This window comes from Chrysemys picta, chromosome 1, assembly GCF_011386835.1.
Source record: "Chrysemys picta bellii isolate R12L10 chromosome 1, ASM1138683v2, whole genome shotgun sequence".
Taxonomy (NCBI): domain Eukaryota; kingdom Metazoa; phylum Chordata; order Testudines; family Emydidae; genus Chrysemys; species Chrysemys picta.
Genome location: NC_088791.1, coordinates 194,710,720 through 194,728,582, shown reverse-complemented (window position 1 = coordinate 194,728,582; position 17,863 = coordinate 194,710,720). Strand labels below are relative to the sequence as shown.

Genomic DNA, 17,863 nt, shown 5'->3' with positions numbered 1-17,863 from the left:
CAGTACAAAGTTATTTTTGCCAGCTAAGGCCCAGGAAACGGAGCAGCTAATGTAGAAAACAAGATGTCACTTTTCTGACTATAAGCACACTTTAATTTACAATTTTTTTCTGTGCTACTAATTTCCAATACAAGTCACACACACAAATGCCCCCTGGATCTCTGGTTAGCACTCTAAAGGAGCCAGTAAGAAACCTGATACATGAATAAGAAATTTGATAAACTAATGTTTGTTAAGCATTTTGAAGATGAAAGCCCCAGATCCTGCTCTCATTAAAATGAATGGCAAAGCTCCCATTGACATCAATGGTGCAGCATCAGACCTGAATAGCACTTTGCAGAGAAAAATGTGGCTTTAATAATGATCACTGCTTACAATGATTAGTTGGTTATATAAAGATCAATTCCAGGAAGCTGAAACCCACATATGTGGCTTTGGTTATAATACACATCCTTCTTTTATAAAGATTACCTGGCTTCACAGTTAGAAAGTAATAAAAGTCTAGTTCGCCATGCAAGCAAATCTCTCCCCATTCTGAAAGTATCTGCTAGTGTGTGCCCAGTGCTCAGCAAAGCTGAGATTTTACAGAGCTGAAACAGCGCCTAAAGCAAGCCAGGGAAATCTGGCAAAGCATTTCAAATCCCCTGTGACTGTCCTCATCAAAAACAAAGAAAATGCTTTGTGTGAGTCGCTATCTAACCTGGGTCTGGATCACAAGTAGAGAAGGAATGGCAAAGACTCAGTAGAGCAGTAACTTTGACGTGGCAGGCATTTGTTTGTACTATGCAGCTGAACAGCTCCCTCCTGATCTAGATGGCCAACAGTCTTACCACAGCAATGGGGAAGAGAGGTTTCACACAACCCTACCTGAGCTGGACTCCTGGAAATCCAGATATAACATTTGCTTAAACAAATTCACAGGGAGAAAGAACAGGAGTACTTGTGGCACCTTAGAGACTAACAAATTCATAGGGAGAAGGCATTAGAAATAATGTAATAAACTATGTTATTGGAAACAAATTGGAGTGGCATATTAAGTAACTGATGTCCACCTCATTCACTAGTTTGGCTATAGCAGTGGTCCAGAAACCGGGGGGCACGGAGTAGCGTTTGGGATGTGTGCGGCAGGCCCAGGCCAGCCCCCATGGGGGGCGGGGAGGGAGCACCACCCAGCCCTGCTCTGCCTGCAGGCCAGCTTTGAGCCCAGCCTCATCTCCACACCGCCCCGAGCCCAGCTCCACCTTTAGCCCCAGCTCCTCCCCCATCCCCAGTTCTGCCCACAGCTCCGCCTTCATCCCAAGCTCCTCTGCTGAGCTAACTGTGCAGCAAGGGAGAAGGGGCACAGACAGATTCCATAACTGGTCGGGGGGAGCACAACAGGAAAAGTTTGGGCACCACTGGATATAGTGATTATTCAGGTAGAAGGCTTAAATATCATATTGCCCAAATCTATCCTTATAAATAGGTATGACTGAATACTCCCCCCACTAAAAAAAAAGCTTCCGGGAAATCCCAGAGCGCTCAAATCAAAAAGTTATTTTTTTGTTTTCACATCACTTTTGTGTTCCACTTCCACAGATTTTCGAGTCAATAAGTTTATTGGCAGGAACAATGATGAAAACAGCAAAGTTAAAGTGAATATTAGAGAATATTAACCGAAAGCTAAATTGCAATGTATAATGCAAGCATCTGCACCATAAACTTAATTCTAAAGATTACACACATCCAACCAGGAAAGGAGAAGAATACCACGGAAACTAAGTCAAACTATAATCAAAACTAACTAATGCTGCGTGAATTTTAAATACCTGCAATGAACTACTTGAGGGTAATCTTCTTTGAAACTAGGTGAATAACTTTCAATTACTAATACATTGGAGGCGATAGTAAACTGTACACAAACAATTCACAGATCCATAAAGAGGCTTAATTCATCTAATAAATTATTCACTAGGGAACATTCATGTGGCTCTATTTATACCAGAGTTCTGTTGCAAATGGTAAAGGTTGTAATTAAGGCTAATTTTGTCATGGATATTTCTACTAAAAGTCACAAACAGGTCACAGGCAACAAAGAAAAATTCATGGAACCCAGGGACCTGTCCGTGACTTTTACTAAAAATATCCATGACAAAATGGGGAGCTCAGCTGCGGGATCCCCACACCGCCCACAGTGGCTGGGCAGCTGCAGGGTCCCTGCTCAGAGCTCGGGGTCCCCCACCACCTGGAGCTGTGAGGGACCCCAGCCACCCACGGCTCAGAGCTCTGTGGGGCCCTGCCACGCGTGGCAGCCAGGAGCTGCAGGTTACCCCCAGCGCCCGCTGTAGCTTGGAGCTCTCCGTAGCTCCCAGCCACCATGGGGGGACCCTGCAGCTGCTGGCTGCCGCGGGCTGAAGTCACAAAGGTCACTGGAAGTCACAGATTTCATGACCTCCATGATAAAATCGTAGCTTTAGTTTTAATTCATACTGACCTTAGCAAAACCACGTAATAATTTTGTATACTGTCACTTCCAAAGAAATGTACATTCACACTGATCTATAGTCACATTGATATGAGCATTTCATTTAGAGAGATGTAAGCCCTATGGAGCAAAGACTGTCTTTGTCTTCTGTTTGGACAGCCCCTAGCACAATGGAGTTCTGGTCCATGACTGGGGCTTCCAGGCACTACCACAATACAAATAAGTACTATTGCCACCACTACCACCACCACTTTAGGTATTGTTATTAATGTTTTTTTCACCTGCAGCCCTGAAGCTAATGATATAGCTATATTTTTGGTTTCCTATATAACAGGGGTCTCAAACTCAATTTACCTTAGGGTCAGGGTCAGTCCTCAAATCCTCCCAGCGGGCCAATAATGTCACTGAAGATGGTGTTCAGAAAAGTAAACATTTACATTGTATTTTTTATTTCGAATTTCTTAGAAATAATAAAACTGTCATACAACTTTATACAATTCTTCACCTGCCAGAGAGTTTTTAGTGTTTGCCAGACACCTGGCAACACTTCAGTTCTGTCAGTTTGTTGCTGTTTGGCCTCAGTGACTAAGCAGTTGAAATCTTCAGGCTTGCAGCAAGGTGTGCATCAGATAGTTTTGTTCAGTATTTTGACTTGTTTATATTCATTATGGAAAAAAGTGATGCTGCCTCCATGGCTGACTCTGCCCGGCGACTAGTGATAGTATTTCTTTCCCTCTCCCCCAGCCAATGGGCGCTGCGGGGGGCAGCGCCTGCCGCAGACATTGCCGGCAGCGTGACTGCATGCCTCTCTCCTCCGCGGGCCACAGTGGGGAGGTTCTCGGACCACAGATGGCCTGCGGGCCGGGACTTTGAAACCCCTCCTATACAACTAATAGTTCATCAGTAGTATCATATTCCTGTTATCCAGGAATATACAGACCACTTCGTTTGTGTAGACATTAGATGATTCCTTTTTGAGTTCACAGTAATAGAGGCAAGAACAAATGAGCATTGCTAGGTACTGCTATGATTAAATACGACTGAACCCGTAAGGGGACTTATTTATGTTTACACAATCATGTAATTGGACAGAATGTGTGAAATGAGCACCCTGCAGGCACTTAGGCATGCTATTTAACTGTCTAAGGGATGCCCCACAGAGTATTACATTGAACAGAATATGCTAAATAGCCAGGGTATTGCTACCCGTGCCATCGTGTTCACGCAAGTTTAATATAGACTGGTCCATAAGCAGTACAAGGTAGAAAATACTTATTCAGCATATGGGTTAATTATTTATATATATTTGCCATGAAGAAAACCACTAAGAATAAAAATAGCTTTCAAGTAAGATAGCAGCCATTCACTCCCGTGTCCCTGGAATTATGACAATCATTATATAACTGCAGAGCGAATGAAATGAGATAAACAGCATAAGCTAATTGGCTTGATACCAAGTAAAAATATCATTAGACTAAATGTCTTGTGGCTACAGCACCATCCATGTGCGACTTTTCACTGGCCATGGGGATGTGCAAGGGATCCTGCCAGGGGCTTAAAAGATGTTTGCCTGGCATCTCTGTCAACACACAGACGTGCATTCCAGACATCATTTATTTAGGGACTTGCTGCTCTTGTGTTTCCCTTTGGAGCTAGAATCCAGACTGAGAGTGTGTCTAGTTGCTGAGACTCTGACTGGTGGAATTCAGAGCTGACAGCCACAAGGCGGGGGTGTTTGGTTATGAATTGCTTGGGTGGTGGAAAGAGTGATAGGATTAATTGGGTATCTTGAATAACTGGGAAAAGGTTGGAGTATTGAGTTTAACTTTTTTCGGAGACTGCCTGACGGTCTAGAGAGGTTGGCATTGGAAACTGGCTGAAGATCCAGGCAGATGTCTCCAGCGTAATCTAAGTGTCTGTGAGCACCTGTTTGTAAGATGTTCTATTGAAACAGTTTTATATTAAAGTTAGTGATTGTCTTTGGTTAATAAAAGAGAGTTTGTAGTGGTTGTTTTTTGTATGCAAAAAACCAGAATTTGAGCGGCCCTTGCACAGCCTTATGGGTGAGAGAGAGGCTTCCCTGCACCCTGCGGAGAGAGGTCTCTGCGGGCCACTCGCACTAGCAATCTCTGCACTCCCTGAGCTCTGGGGTGCATAAGCACTGCTCATTCCTACTACAAAATTAGTGGCCACCTTGGAAATTCTGGACCTAAACCTTCTTTGTGCTTCAGATCACTCAGTGTGGAGGGTCTTACTTAACATAAAGCACTTTGTGAGCCTGAAATTAAATATAGTAGTAATAAGTGCTTCAAAAGCAAAAATAAACCTACAAAGCAGGCTAGAGAGTGCAGTACCTGGTTGTTGGGAAGTTCCACCTCTGGAGACATCATTTCAAATTTATTCTTAAATCACAAGTGAAATTAGTGTGTTTGTCTCCTCCTAGTTCAGGGGTGGGCAAACTTTTTGGCCCGAGGGCCGCATCTGGGTATGGAAATTGTATGGCGGGCCATGAATGCTCACAAAATTGGGGGTTGGGGTGTATGAGGGGGTGAGGGCTCTGGCTGGGGGTGCAGGCTCTGTGGTGGGTCCAGAAATGAGTTCAGTGTGCGGGCTGGGGCAGGTGTTTGGGATGCGGGGTAGGGAGGGCTCTGGCTGGGGGTGCAGGCTCTAGGGATGAGGGTTTGGGGTGCAGGAGGGTGTGCCAGGCTGGGACCAAGGGGTTCAGAAGGCAGGAGGGGGATCAGGGCTAGGGCAGATGGTTGGGGTGAGGGAAGGGGTCAGGAATGCAGGCTCTGCGTGGAGCCACGGTACGGGCAAGCCCCCGACCCCGCTCCACGACTGGAGCGCCGGAGCAGGGCAAGCCCTGGATCCTACCCCCTGGCGTGAGCTCAAGGGCTGGATTAAAATGTCTGAAGGGCCGGATGCGGCCCCCAGGCCATAGTATGCCTATCCCTGTCCTAGTTCCACTATGTTATTTGGTGCCATTTGCAGTCTTTGCTCAAGAAAGGCTCAGAACTGGAGTTGTGCAACAAAGTTTGCTTGAATAACAAAACTCAGCAGAGACTGTCTGCAAGGACTGAACTGCATTGTCAAAGCTTACACAGTGTCTCTTTGCATCTGACAGAGTCCCATTACACGGACATTACAAGTGTAACTAACATTACTTTAAAACTCTAAGCCAGAGGCTTCATAACCCATTCCTGGCTATTTCAAGGGGCTGCTACTGCAGTGATTTTATGAATTCCAGGGACTGAAATTCCCTTCGACACAATTGTGAGTTAAGCATAGAGTATAAAGCCTTAACGCCAAATTTCCTGGCTTTAGTTTAAGTCATCCCCAAAAGGTTACTTGAATGCGTTTTTTGTGTGTTTATTTCATTATACTGCATTAGTGGTAATCCAAGAAGGCAGCACTGTCACCAATTGCGGTAAGTTCATCCAGAACTGACTGGTTGGAACATTGCTGTAAATGCTGCCCCTGAAATCAGCTGGAATAAAATTCTTTTAAAGAAATAGTAACAAGATTAGAAAATGACACAGAAGTCATTGGAGTCCATAACATGAACACACAAAAATGCTAGCAGGTTTCAATACTATTGCCAACCTTCGTGGCTATTGGGTAGACAGGGGCATGGCTGACAGCTAGATGGGGTAGAGAGACAGTTGAAGTTTTACAGCACCTTCTTTTCATGTGTATTTTACCTGCACCTAGAATTTTACAGAGAGCCTTTGACTCTGCTCCAGAGGGATGAAGCCACACACACCCCAAAAAGCTCCAAGTGATTCAAAACTCAGCAAACCATCTGCTTAGCAACATAGGTTGCTAAAAACAAATCACCTAAGTGTTCTGCAGTCTGCACTGTCCCCGCTGAATAGAGAGCCTAGTTCACGGATTTCCAGGCCCCCAAATAATTCCTTTTGAACTAGAGCATCTCTCATAGTTCAAGGCCTCTGTTTTGATATTCAAAACCTTCTAAGGCATTGCTCCTAGCTGCTTGAGAGACTGCTTCTCCCTCCACAACCATGACCACTACATTCTATTGGAACAACAAAACTCAGCCAATAGGGTGAGGTTTGGGAGAGCAGGAGCTGTAACTCACACAAGAGTGAGAAACACTTTCCTACAAGAGATAAGAATAACCACAGGTCTCCCTGTGCTCTGAATGAAGTGCAAAACTCACGTATTTGACTTAGCTTTCCCTCAGTAAGTTTTTCACACACAACACCCACACATTCTCTCACACAAACAAAAGCCTATAAACTAATCAAGCTATTTCTCTCAAAAGGGTGGGAAGGAAGTGGGGAGAAAGAAAGAGACTGTTACTGTTGTTAAATATTTGGGAGGCACTCAGATACCCGGGTGGCTAGGGGCTCACATCCATAGAAAGTAAGGTGCACTACGATTAATAGCCTCATTCTTGGGTGCTCACCCAAGTGAACTACCATGGCACCAACTTCTGAAGTACTGTGTGTTTTACATTAGTGAGAGGAGGACATAGACTGCCCAGGCTAAGTATAAACACATCTATTTTGTATAGAAATTGGTTAGAATTGCTGTTGGTGTATATTATGCTAAGGCCCGATCTTTCTTCTGTTGAGGTCAATGAGAGCAGAATTGGCTCCTTTGAAAATAAAGCGTTTTTTAAAACCACTTACATGTATTTAATTCTTTTCCCCTTAGTAATGGCATCAATGTTAAAAAAAATAGTCTAACAATTGCTCATTTTCTCTGCTCATATTAGTGACTTAAGCCCCAAAGCAGATCTGTTTCTTCATTTATATAATCTCCCAGAAGATCATTCTTGGCTTATAAGCAGTACAAATGTATTACATTTTAAAAGGGGGTAGAACATTTGTTTGAATATGTGTTGCAGAATTTAACCACTGGTGTAGACAGGATCAAATCTCTGAAATAATAGATAGGAAGCCCATGACAGAAGAAAAAGTTTCCTTTCAAAGTTATTTCTATTAGTAATGAATTAATTCTTGTTTCCTACTGCTAATACAGAAGGAAGTTGTGTGTTTATTCAATTGTCTGTATACACATAAATATTAACGTCTTTTTTTTAATGGCAGCTAGCGTACTTGAAGAAGACTCAATGGAGCAGGACGTGGAGAGCCCTGTCACGATTCAGCAGCCAAAGTTGCCCAAACAAGCTAGAGAGGATCTTCCAAAACACATAAGCAAAGTATGTACCAAGAGAAAAATTCAGAGGTATGTTAGGAAAGATGGGAAATGCAACGTACACCATGGGAACGTGAGAGAGACTTATCGTTATCTGAGTGATATCTTCACTACCTTAGTCGACCTCAAATGGAGGTTCAACCTTTTGATTTTTGTCATGGTTTACACTGTGACGTGGCTCTTCTTTGGAATGATCTGGTGGCTAATTGCTTACATCCGAGGTGATATGGAACATATAGGAGACAGTACATGGACCCCATGTGTCAGTAACCTCAATGGGTTTGTCTCAGCCTTTTTATTCTCAATAGAGACAGAAACCACCATCGGGTATGGTTATCGGGTCATCACGGACAAATGTCCCGAGGGAATTATTCTGCTTTTAGTTCAGTCTGTTTTAGGTTCTATTGTCAATGCTTTCATGGTTGGTTGCATGTTTGTGAAAATATCCCAGCCCAAGAAGAGGGCAGAAACCCTGGTCTTTTCTACCAACGCAGTCATTTCCATGCGGGATGGGAAGCTGTGCCTGATGTTCCGAGTAGGGGACCTTAGGAATTCACACATTGTGGAGGCATCAATACGAGCCAAGTTGATCAAATCTAAACAGACAAAGGAGGGGGAATTTATACCACTCAACCAGACAGATATCAACGTAGGTTATTACACAGGGGATGATCGTCTCTTTTTGGTTTCACCACTGATCATCAGCCATGAAATTAACCAGCAGAGTCCTTTCTGGGAGATTTCCAAAGACCAATTGCCCAAAGAGGAACTAGAAATTGTTGTAATTCTAGAAGGCATGGTGGAGGCAACAGGTAATGTTTCTTATACTTTGTGTAAAGTATACATTTTAATTTTAAATAAATTGATTTCAGATACAAACTGTATTCAGCAGGGAAAATACAGTAAATCTGAATTGGGCTGGTCGTTATACTCCATTTGGTGCCTCTTGTGCCACAGAAAACCTTTGTTTTCACCTCACTTTAAAAGAATTACTTCAACAATGGAAGCAGACATTACATTTGCAAAAGGCATCAGCAGTACGGTTGGGTTTAAAATTAAAAGCATGCTCTGTTTAATTGTGTGCTCAACCCTGCCCAATGAAATTACATTTGTTTCTGATCTGGTTTGAAAATGATATAACATTTATTACTGTCTAAATTTTCCAGAGCATGTCATCCCATTATTTATCATTCTATCACAAGCGTAAATCAAGCCTGTAGAACCTAGTGTGATAAACTGCTTTACAATGCTTTGTAAAAATCTAATCTGAATCCCTGATTAGACATAATGTGCAAATACCGTAGAACCTGCTGTTCCCAATTATTCATGGGTAATGCAAAAAGAACTGCCTGGTATGTGCAAACTTCTACCTTGGAATTCCCCAAAGATGTTTGCATCGACTATGAAATGATAATATGTTCAACTTAACACTTTATTTTTTAACATTTGTTTTGTTTTAACTTTTAGGTGGTTTTACTTTAGATTCAAAATATCAAGGACTTGATTCTCATTTATGCTAAGGCCCCTTTCTACCTTTCTGGCAGTGTACAGGAGCCTTAAAATAGGTGTATACAGCTAAAGCTAAACTATCTGTTCAATCTTGCGTTTAGCCAAGACATTTTTAGTACCTTTTCCAGACCTGAAGAAGAGCTCCGTGTAGCTTGAAAGCTTGTCTCTCTCACCCACAGAAGTTAGTCCAATAAAAGTTATTACCTCACCCACCTTGTCTCTCTAATATCCTGGAACCAACATGGCTACAACAACATGGCATATAAACAATGGAAAGGCATACAGGATGAGGGGAGCAGTGTCACATATTCAATAAAAGCAATAGATTCATAGATTTAAAGACTCTAAGGCCAAAAGGGGCCACTATCATCATCCTGTATACACAGGCCATGGAATTGTTACCAGAAACTGGATAAAGGCATATCTTTTGGGAACATATCTAAACTTGTTTTAAAGACCCCAAGAGACTGAGAGTCCACTGCCTCCCCTGGTAAGCTATTCCAATGTTTAATTACTCTCACTGCTAGAAATTCCATCTTATTTCAAGGTTGAATTAATCTAAATTCAACTTACAGCCACTGGATCTTGTTATGCCTTTGTCTGAAAGACTGAAAAGCCCCTCACTGTCAGATATCTGTTGCATGTGTAAATAATAACCATGCGCAGTGATCAAGTCACCTCTCAACCTTCTCTGTCACAAACTGAATAGACCGAGCTCCTTAAGCCTCTCATCAAAAGGCTTGTTTTCCAGCCACTGGGTCATTTTTGTGGACCTCCTTTGAACTCTCTCGAGTATTTCCATATCCTTCTTGGAGTGTGGCACTGTATTCTGGAACTGGTCACAGTACTCTAGTAGCAGTCTCATCAGTGCTGTGTGCTGCTGCACACAGAGGCAAGATCACTTGCCTACTTCTACTTGATATTTTCTTTTTTCTTCATCCAAGGATTGCATTAGCCCTTTTAGTCACAGCATAGCATGGAAGGCTTATGTTGAGTTTGTTCTACAACAGGGGTAGGCAACCTATGGCATGCATGCCAAAGGCGGCACGCGAGCTGATTTTCAGTGGCACTCACACTGCCCGGGTCCTGGCCACTGGTCCAGGGGGCTTTGCATTTTAATTTAATTTTAAATGAAGCTTCTTAAACATTTTAAAAACCATATTTACTTTATATACAACAATAGTTTAGTTATATATTATAGACTTATAGAGAGAGACCTTCTAAAAATGTTAAAATATGTTACTGGCACGTGAAACCTTAAATTAGAATGAATAAATGAAGACTTGGCACACCACTTCTGAAAGGTTGCCGACCCCTGTTCTATAATGACACCCCCAAAGTCCTTTTCTGAGTCTCTGCTTTCCAAGACAGTCTCCTGTCCTGTAGGCATAGACTGATTTCTTTCTTCCTATATGTATTACCTTGCATTCATCTGTATTGAAACACATTTTGTAGGATTGTGATCATTTAAGCAGACAATTCAGATCACTATGTAACAGTAACCTGTCCTCCTCCTTATTTACTACTCCATCAATCTTCATGTCACCTGCAAATTTAACCAGCAAAAGATTTCATCTCATCATCTATATCACTGATAAAAATATTGAATAGTATTGGACCAAGAACTGAACCCTGAGGGACCCTGCTAGTAACGGCTTCATTCACTTATGTTGCTCAGCACCTTTTGCAAGGAAATATAAAAATAAAATCCATTATGGATAAACAACTGGAGCTCAAATCTCTGATAATGACAACACAAAGAATTATTTGTTGGGTCTCTTAATACATTTACAAAGCAAGGTCCTACAGCAAACTGGTCTGTGAGACTGGAAATAAATGAACAGAAAGCAAATCTCAAAATAGATAGTGCGGCTAAATGCAATGTAATCACAGCAAGCTCACACAAAACGATTAGTGACTGATGCATGTTCAAACTGCAAACAAAACTTGTTTCATTTAATAGAAATAAAATGAGCCCATGTGGCAATGCCACACAGGCATGTATAGAGAAGAACAAATACTTCTTGGTAGAATTTGAAATGATGAAACAGAAAGATCCATAGATGCTTGAGCTGAAGATGAAAAGGTAGATGATCAAATGAGTGTATAACTTGTCTACTGAGCAGGATGCAAAAAGGTATTCTTAAATAATTTGATGACTTGATAAATGGACTGGGATCCTTTAATACATCCTATTGATATGGCTCCCCTTGTGCTGTCAAAAATATATGCATCAAGCAAAATCACACTAGACTGATGGAAAGTAAAAGCCGAACTCAAGCAGGTGGTAAAATTAGATGTTATTGAGCAAATACAAATACCACTGACTAAGGCCATGTCTACACATCACATTCCTACTGAGCACCACAAGTATGTTGACCTAACTTTTAAGGCCTAGATTAACAGTATAGTCATTGCAGCAAAGAGTCCTGTGGCACTTTATAGACTAACAGACGTATTGTAGCATGAGCTCTCGTGGGTGAATACCCACTTCTTCGGATGCATGACATGGATATTAGCAATTCTAGCCCTCACAGCATCTCTCAGACTCTTCTCTTTTCAAATAAGCTTTGCTTGGTTTACAGGTTTTTGGCCAAATTTTCCTATTGCTCTTCAAAGAAGCGATGTTTATGTTCTTAAATTACTTCTTAAGGGGATGGAGGTGACAGAGGGGAAAGGAATCAGAATTGCTTACAGCTGCTTTTACAGATCCAGACTAACACGGCTACCCCTCTGATACTAGTATAGTCATTGTAGTAAAACCAAACTAGTTAAGGATTCGTATAGAACCAAAGGATTTGAATACAGGCACCAAACAGCAGCACTGCCTCAGGAGAACAGCTGAGAAGACCATGTCAGATTTCATAATGCGTGTGTTCAGTGTGTTCAGTGTTGTATGCAAGGGTTTGGGCCAATGCAAGGGTTTGAGCCAATCCAAAGTACAGAAAGTGCAAAGCTCTGCAGTTTCCATTTCCCTTTTAGTAGATCTATGTTAAAGTGACTTGTCTCCTGCTGTGTCTCAGTACCAAAGTATTACATAAGAACGGCCATACTGGGTCTTTGAGAATCCCAGATCTTTCAGAATTTATACTTGAAGGATATGACTGTTCATTATCTGCTGATTTGAGGCAAAATGAAGCACACCACAATGAGAGACTGTTATAGTTTGCAGCGAGAGAGAAAAAACGAACAGGAAAAATGCTGATCAGGGAGAATGAGATTAGTTACACATGACACAGCCTGAGTAACAAAAGATTTTGATCAGAGCGTAGAAAGATGGCAATTGTACAAACAGATCCCAAAACAAGGAGGCCTTTCAGAGATTCACGAGTATGTCAGCATATCTAAGCAAATTCATCCCTAGTTTGTCATAATTAAGTGTTCCACTCAAAATGCAGATAGAGGACAGGACAGAATGGCAGTAGGACGACTAGCAACAGAAATGCTTTTGGGAGTTTAAAACAAATATTTTACAGGAGCCTTGGTATTTTGAAAAAAGAACAGGAGTACTTGTGGCACCTTAGAGACTAACAAATTTATTAGAGCATAAGCTTTCGTGGACTACAGCCCACTTCTTCGGATGCATATTTGGTATTTTGAAATTAACAAATACCCTAAAATCTCAATCAATGCAAATGCACATGAAATGGAGCACTATCTTTCTGCAAAAGTGTCACTCGTTGGCATGTGTTTCCAAGCACTGAGTAAAACACAACAGAAATTTGCTCAGACCAAAAAAGAAATGCTCAATATAATCTACCCTGCCCAGAAGGGTATTCAGAAATGCCTAAGATGTCCCATTCTAGCCAGGCACAAATACTGCAGTTGAGAGTACGGGCCGGATCCCTGGATGGAGCCCTATCCAGGGGAGTGGTGTGCAAAGCTAGTTTAAAGTTCAACTCTGCACTCTCCTGATGCAGTGCTAGGTAGTGCTGGTCCCTTTGTGCCTTTTTGAAGCAGTCTGAGACTTGCTTCAACTTGTGATGAGCTCCAGCAGTTACAGGGAGCCACACATTCATCCAAGAACTGGCATACTTGAGTGACATCCAAGCCATACCCTCTTTGCACAGGTCATGTTCTATTTTCACTCCAGTGCTGAGAGCAAGTGGGGATGGGTGAAGCATAAGAGTGCCTATGTCAATTCCATATCACTACAAGATTAGAGAGGTGATCCTTCCTGCGCCAGTTAAGCCACTTTTAGGATCCCAGATTACACTGGTGGCATGGTACACTGTGGCTACTCCACTACGGAGGATCTGGCCCATGTTTGTACAGTCCTGGGAAGCAGAATGTAATGTTCCCAAGAGCCTTAAAGGAGAGCTCCACTTCGAAGGGGGAATACACACTCTATTTTCCTTCCTGTCTCTGGCATAGACAAGCCATCTGGTAGGAGCACAACTTGCATGATGCAGACAATTTGGGTTATCACTGATTAATATTAGCCAACAGGTCATAAGTCTGGTTTATATTAAAATGTCACCATTGATTGTATATTATTTTACAGAAGAATTAGAGACTTTTTTTTTTTACACTATGAACATTTTTACTGTGACTGAATATGAACCAGAACTCCTATTTGGAGCGTCTGTTTTCCACGTAGGACTTGGGTAGATTTTTTAGATCCAAAGAGCCTCAAATCTATCTGCTAGAGGAGCATGTCTAAAAGGTAATACTAGGCTGCTTAAGTGGGTCGGTGGGGACAGGGATTATATTTAAACAAAGTTTTAAAACTTTACTGTGGCTGTTCTTCTTTTTACAAGCCCCCAAAATGCTTTTGAAGGTTTAAACCCTTTGCCTTCTGGAGAAGGCAACTATTTAGTGAGACACAAAACATGGGCACCAACACTAATAACCTACGTGCATTATTATATGACCACCGGGGCGAGGCGGAGGGGGGCACTAGAAAACACAATGGCAATTCCCCCCTCGTGAAAATGAAAAATGAGACAGTAGCTATTATAAACATTTTTTGTGTGTTAAAAGTAAAAGGCAACACAGGAAATTGCATGGCAAAGTTATATAAACATCTTTGGGTTCATATGGAGAATGATACAAATATATTTGTAATAGAACTCATTTATATTTCTGACACATGGACAGCTTGAGACCAATATTTGCAGAAGGGTTTATAGATATATAAACAAACATGCTCACTAGCTGTAGAAAATGTGTGTGAAAAGCAGTCAAATGTGCACATAAAATGTTCTTTATATAGCAAATGAGGCTATTGGCTAAGCACACATGGTAGAAAGCTGTATCTGCTCTTAACTACAGCCCTGTTCATTGAATGATTTATTGTCTTTTTGCTTCCACGCTAATCGGTTGCCATACTTCCCCCCCTTATGATTGCCCTATCCTAACAAATGCCTCCATTTGATATGGATATTAGCAATTCTAGCCCTCACAGCATCTCTCAGACTCTTCTCTTTTCAAATAAGCCTTGCTTGGTTTACAGGTTTTTGGCCAAATTTTCCTATTGCTCTTCAAAGAAGCAATGTTTATGTTCTTAAATTACTTCTTAAGGGGATGGAGGTGACAGAGGGGAAAGGAATCAGAATTGCTTACAGCCAAGCTTCTCCAAAGGAAATAGAAATAGATTATGGAAATAGGTGGAAATAGATTATACTGTAGTGCCCCCATGGTGTGACCAAAGTTTATTTACTTGAAATACATTCCAAATAGAATTAGGACTGAACTAGTTTCAATTCTGGGTTGGCTCACCAGCCTCTCAGGAAGGGATGGAATACAAAAGATGTACAGTCTTTGGTATTTCTTCTGTTTCAATTCTGAGCTATCATTTTTATAGTCTTGCCTGGTGTTTGTGTTCTATCACCTTATACCCTCTTCACTATAGTAGCTGAGCCCCTGCCAAGAGTACAAATGACAACAGTATCTTTAACTTTCCTTGCTGGCATTTTTGTTTGTTTGGGGCAATTATTAAATACAGAGAATGAGGAATGTTGGTGTGTGGTGGAGTGGGTCAGCCTGTGTTTGGGGGATAGGAGGAGCTGCACTGGATTCTGAATGCTGCAAGGTCCACAGTCATTCTCATTTCAAGTGATGTTTCTTTTAAGGCGCTTCCTTAGCAGGTGGAAAGAACTAGTCTGTTTGGCTTAGGAGACTGACTATTAGATTTAAATGAACACTTAAATGAACACACTACCAGAGTAACCAAAGTTTTCTAATCAAAGTAACATCCAAAATGGCTAGAAAAGAAGACAAAAGGTTCATTTGAAACTTAGACGCTGGTTATGAAAATATCAGCCAAAATTTTGCGGAGTAAGTCTAAATTACCCTCACTGGAGTAAAGCAGGAACTGCATTTTATTTAATAGCTGCATCCTCTAAATATTATTTGTACTATTCAAACATTTTCCCTTCTCTTGTTCAATTCTGGGCGATTATCCATTTCTTTAATTGGAAACACCTGTTTCACCAGTTAGCCACCCAATTCTAACAACTGCAGCTAGAGCAACAACTCCTCTCTCCCAGTAATCCATGGAAGGCTCTCATCAAGCTATCAGTGCAATTATAATGTTCAGACTTAAACAGCTACTCATGTGTCAGAGACAGCCAGGCAGAAGAACTAGACTTCTGCAGACTAGCTTTGCGGAAAACCAACTTTCTACTTCAAATGAGCTAGTATTTTCTTTATAGTAGATTGGATTGTCACAGTTCAGACAACTACACCTGTATGTCCTCTCAGTGGTCCAGTCAGGGCAACCACTCTCAGACTTCTAGCTCCCAAGCTGTTGCCTCTCTTGGGTGGAGACCCACGTCTCACTCTCTTCAGACCAGGATATGTCCAGGCTGCACAGTTCCCACCCTTCACTGGTATTTCCCAGCAAAGACAGTCTGCCTGCCCTAAACAGACCCACTTGCTTTCTCCTCAGAGACTGATAGCAGAGTGATTGCTATAGATACAAGTTACCCACACAGCTATTTCTAGCCAAGCATACTTTATTCTTAAGGTAAAAAGCATTACAAAGAAAATGTTAGAAACAATAAAAGAATGTACATGCAGGCTAATGAGTTTACCTGGCATCAATCCAGACTATGGGGTTCTTTGTGGTTACAAGTTCATCGGAGCTTCAGCTCAGAACAATCACTTTGTTTTATGAGGCCTTAGTAAGCCCAGTCCTTCCAATCCTCCCCTAAGGACAGCAGCCCTCCGTAGACCAGGGGTCCTGTCCATTTGCTGGATTAGGAAGGACATGAGTCATCTTAAAATCCAGGCTTTTATCCAAAAGTGTTTTCTTTGTATCTTGGCCTCTGGAGAATCCAGTTTGAACTAGTGACCGTTATGCCTGGGTGGGCCACACTGAGAATGCCACAGTCAGGGCAGGCTGTGAGAAATGGAGCAGATATTCCCAAAACTTGCAGATTACACTATAATTAGATTCAGCAACCAGTATCAAAACTGCCTTACCATGTGGTTAACAAGAAGCCAAAACCATAGCCCCCTTTAGACAGCCCAGCCTTTGGTTCCCATCTGGACAACTGATCATGTATAGTAAGAGGTTATTAAAAACCCTATTCACCATAAATCAAGTTCTTCCAATCCCAAAGGATCAGACACATTACTCCACAGGTCAATGAATATTTCAGATCTTACTCAAATACATGCTTACAGCCAGTCCTTGATAACTAAATTTAAGCTTTATTAATAAAAGGAAAAAGAAAGAAGAGAGTTATAAATGGTTACAGGATCAATATACATACAAATGACTTTCAGTGGTCATAGATCAGGATCATAGCAGTGATGTTATAGCTGCTGGCTTGTAAAAGTCTCTCTGGAATCAATTCGATAGGTTATAGTCCAATAGGCATTTCAGGTGTAGAGTCTGTTAGAGTTTTTCCATAAGAGTTCCAGGATAATCCAGGCAACTGCCTGGAGACCTCGGTCCTATGGCTTAGACCTTCCCTATTAAAATTTAAGCAGACGTGAGATGAAAAGGATCAGCCCTGAGGCTTCCTTTATAGTTGAAGCAGGCTGGGTGATGACAAGCAACTCTGCCAGGTGGGCTTTGATTAAAGCGAGCCAACAGTTTGTGATCTCTGTTCAATGAGTTCTTTCTCAGACAATACCTTTAGCAATAGCCATTCAAACTATCAGGATAGTTCACAGGTGGTTTACTATGTGGAATTACAAGCTTTGAGGAGAGATTAGGACAACAATATTACGCCACCCATCCAATCTAAATGATAATATCCACTTTTGATCTCCCAGTCAATAGAATACAGTAATGAAGTATTATAAGATAGAAACAGGATTTAGCATCTACAAGCTAATTAGATCACATTGTTAGAGTTCTAGGCAAGTAAACAGAGACACATTTAGCACTTACTCTTTGATTCTCTAAAAATACCAGCAAATGGGTCAGAGTCTAGTCTATTTAACAAGGCTTTGATAACTATCTACAACAAGAATGGCCCTGTTTGCCATTGTAATACCTTTCTGATATGTCCTTAAGGGTTGCTTACAGGTCATTGTTTAACCTTCCCTGGCCCTACATAACACTAGTATACATATATCTCCCCAGGGGGTGGCTTCAAAGGCTGATAGCATCCTCCCTTCCTACTAGAGAAGGTACATACAATGCCACAACACATACACAACGGCATTTTTAATACAAGGTTTCAGAATAGCAGCCGTGTTAGTCTGTATCCGCAAAAAGAAGAACAGGAGGACTTGTGGCACCTTAGA

At 41.6% G+C, this 17,863-nt stretch overlaps 1 protein-coding gene across 4 annotated transcripts in view; it reads left to right on the top strand.

The window, feature by feature from the left end:
• Positions 1 to 17,863, top strand: part of KCNJ6 (potassium inwardly rectifying channel subfamily J member 6) — a 244,588-nt gene that overhangs the window by 155,974 nt on the left and 70,751 nt on the right. For all 4 annotated transcript variants that reach the window (XR_010600215.1, XM_005304428.4, XM_005304427.4 and 1 more), the window contains one exon: positions 7,540 to 8,460. Coding sequence is in view for 3 of the 4 variants with exons in the window: in XM_005304427.4 (XP_005304484.1) it covers positions 7,540 to 8,460 (921 nt within the window). In the remaining variant the exon portion in view is untranslated. The remainder of the gene's footprint in view (positions 1 to 7,539; positions 8,461 to 17,863) is intronic.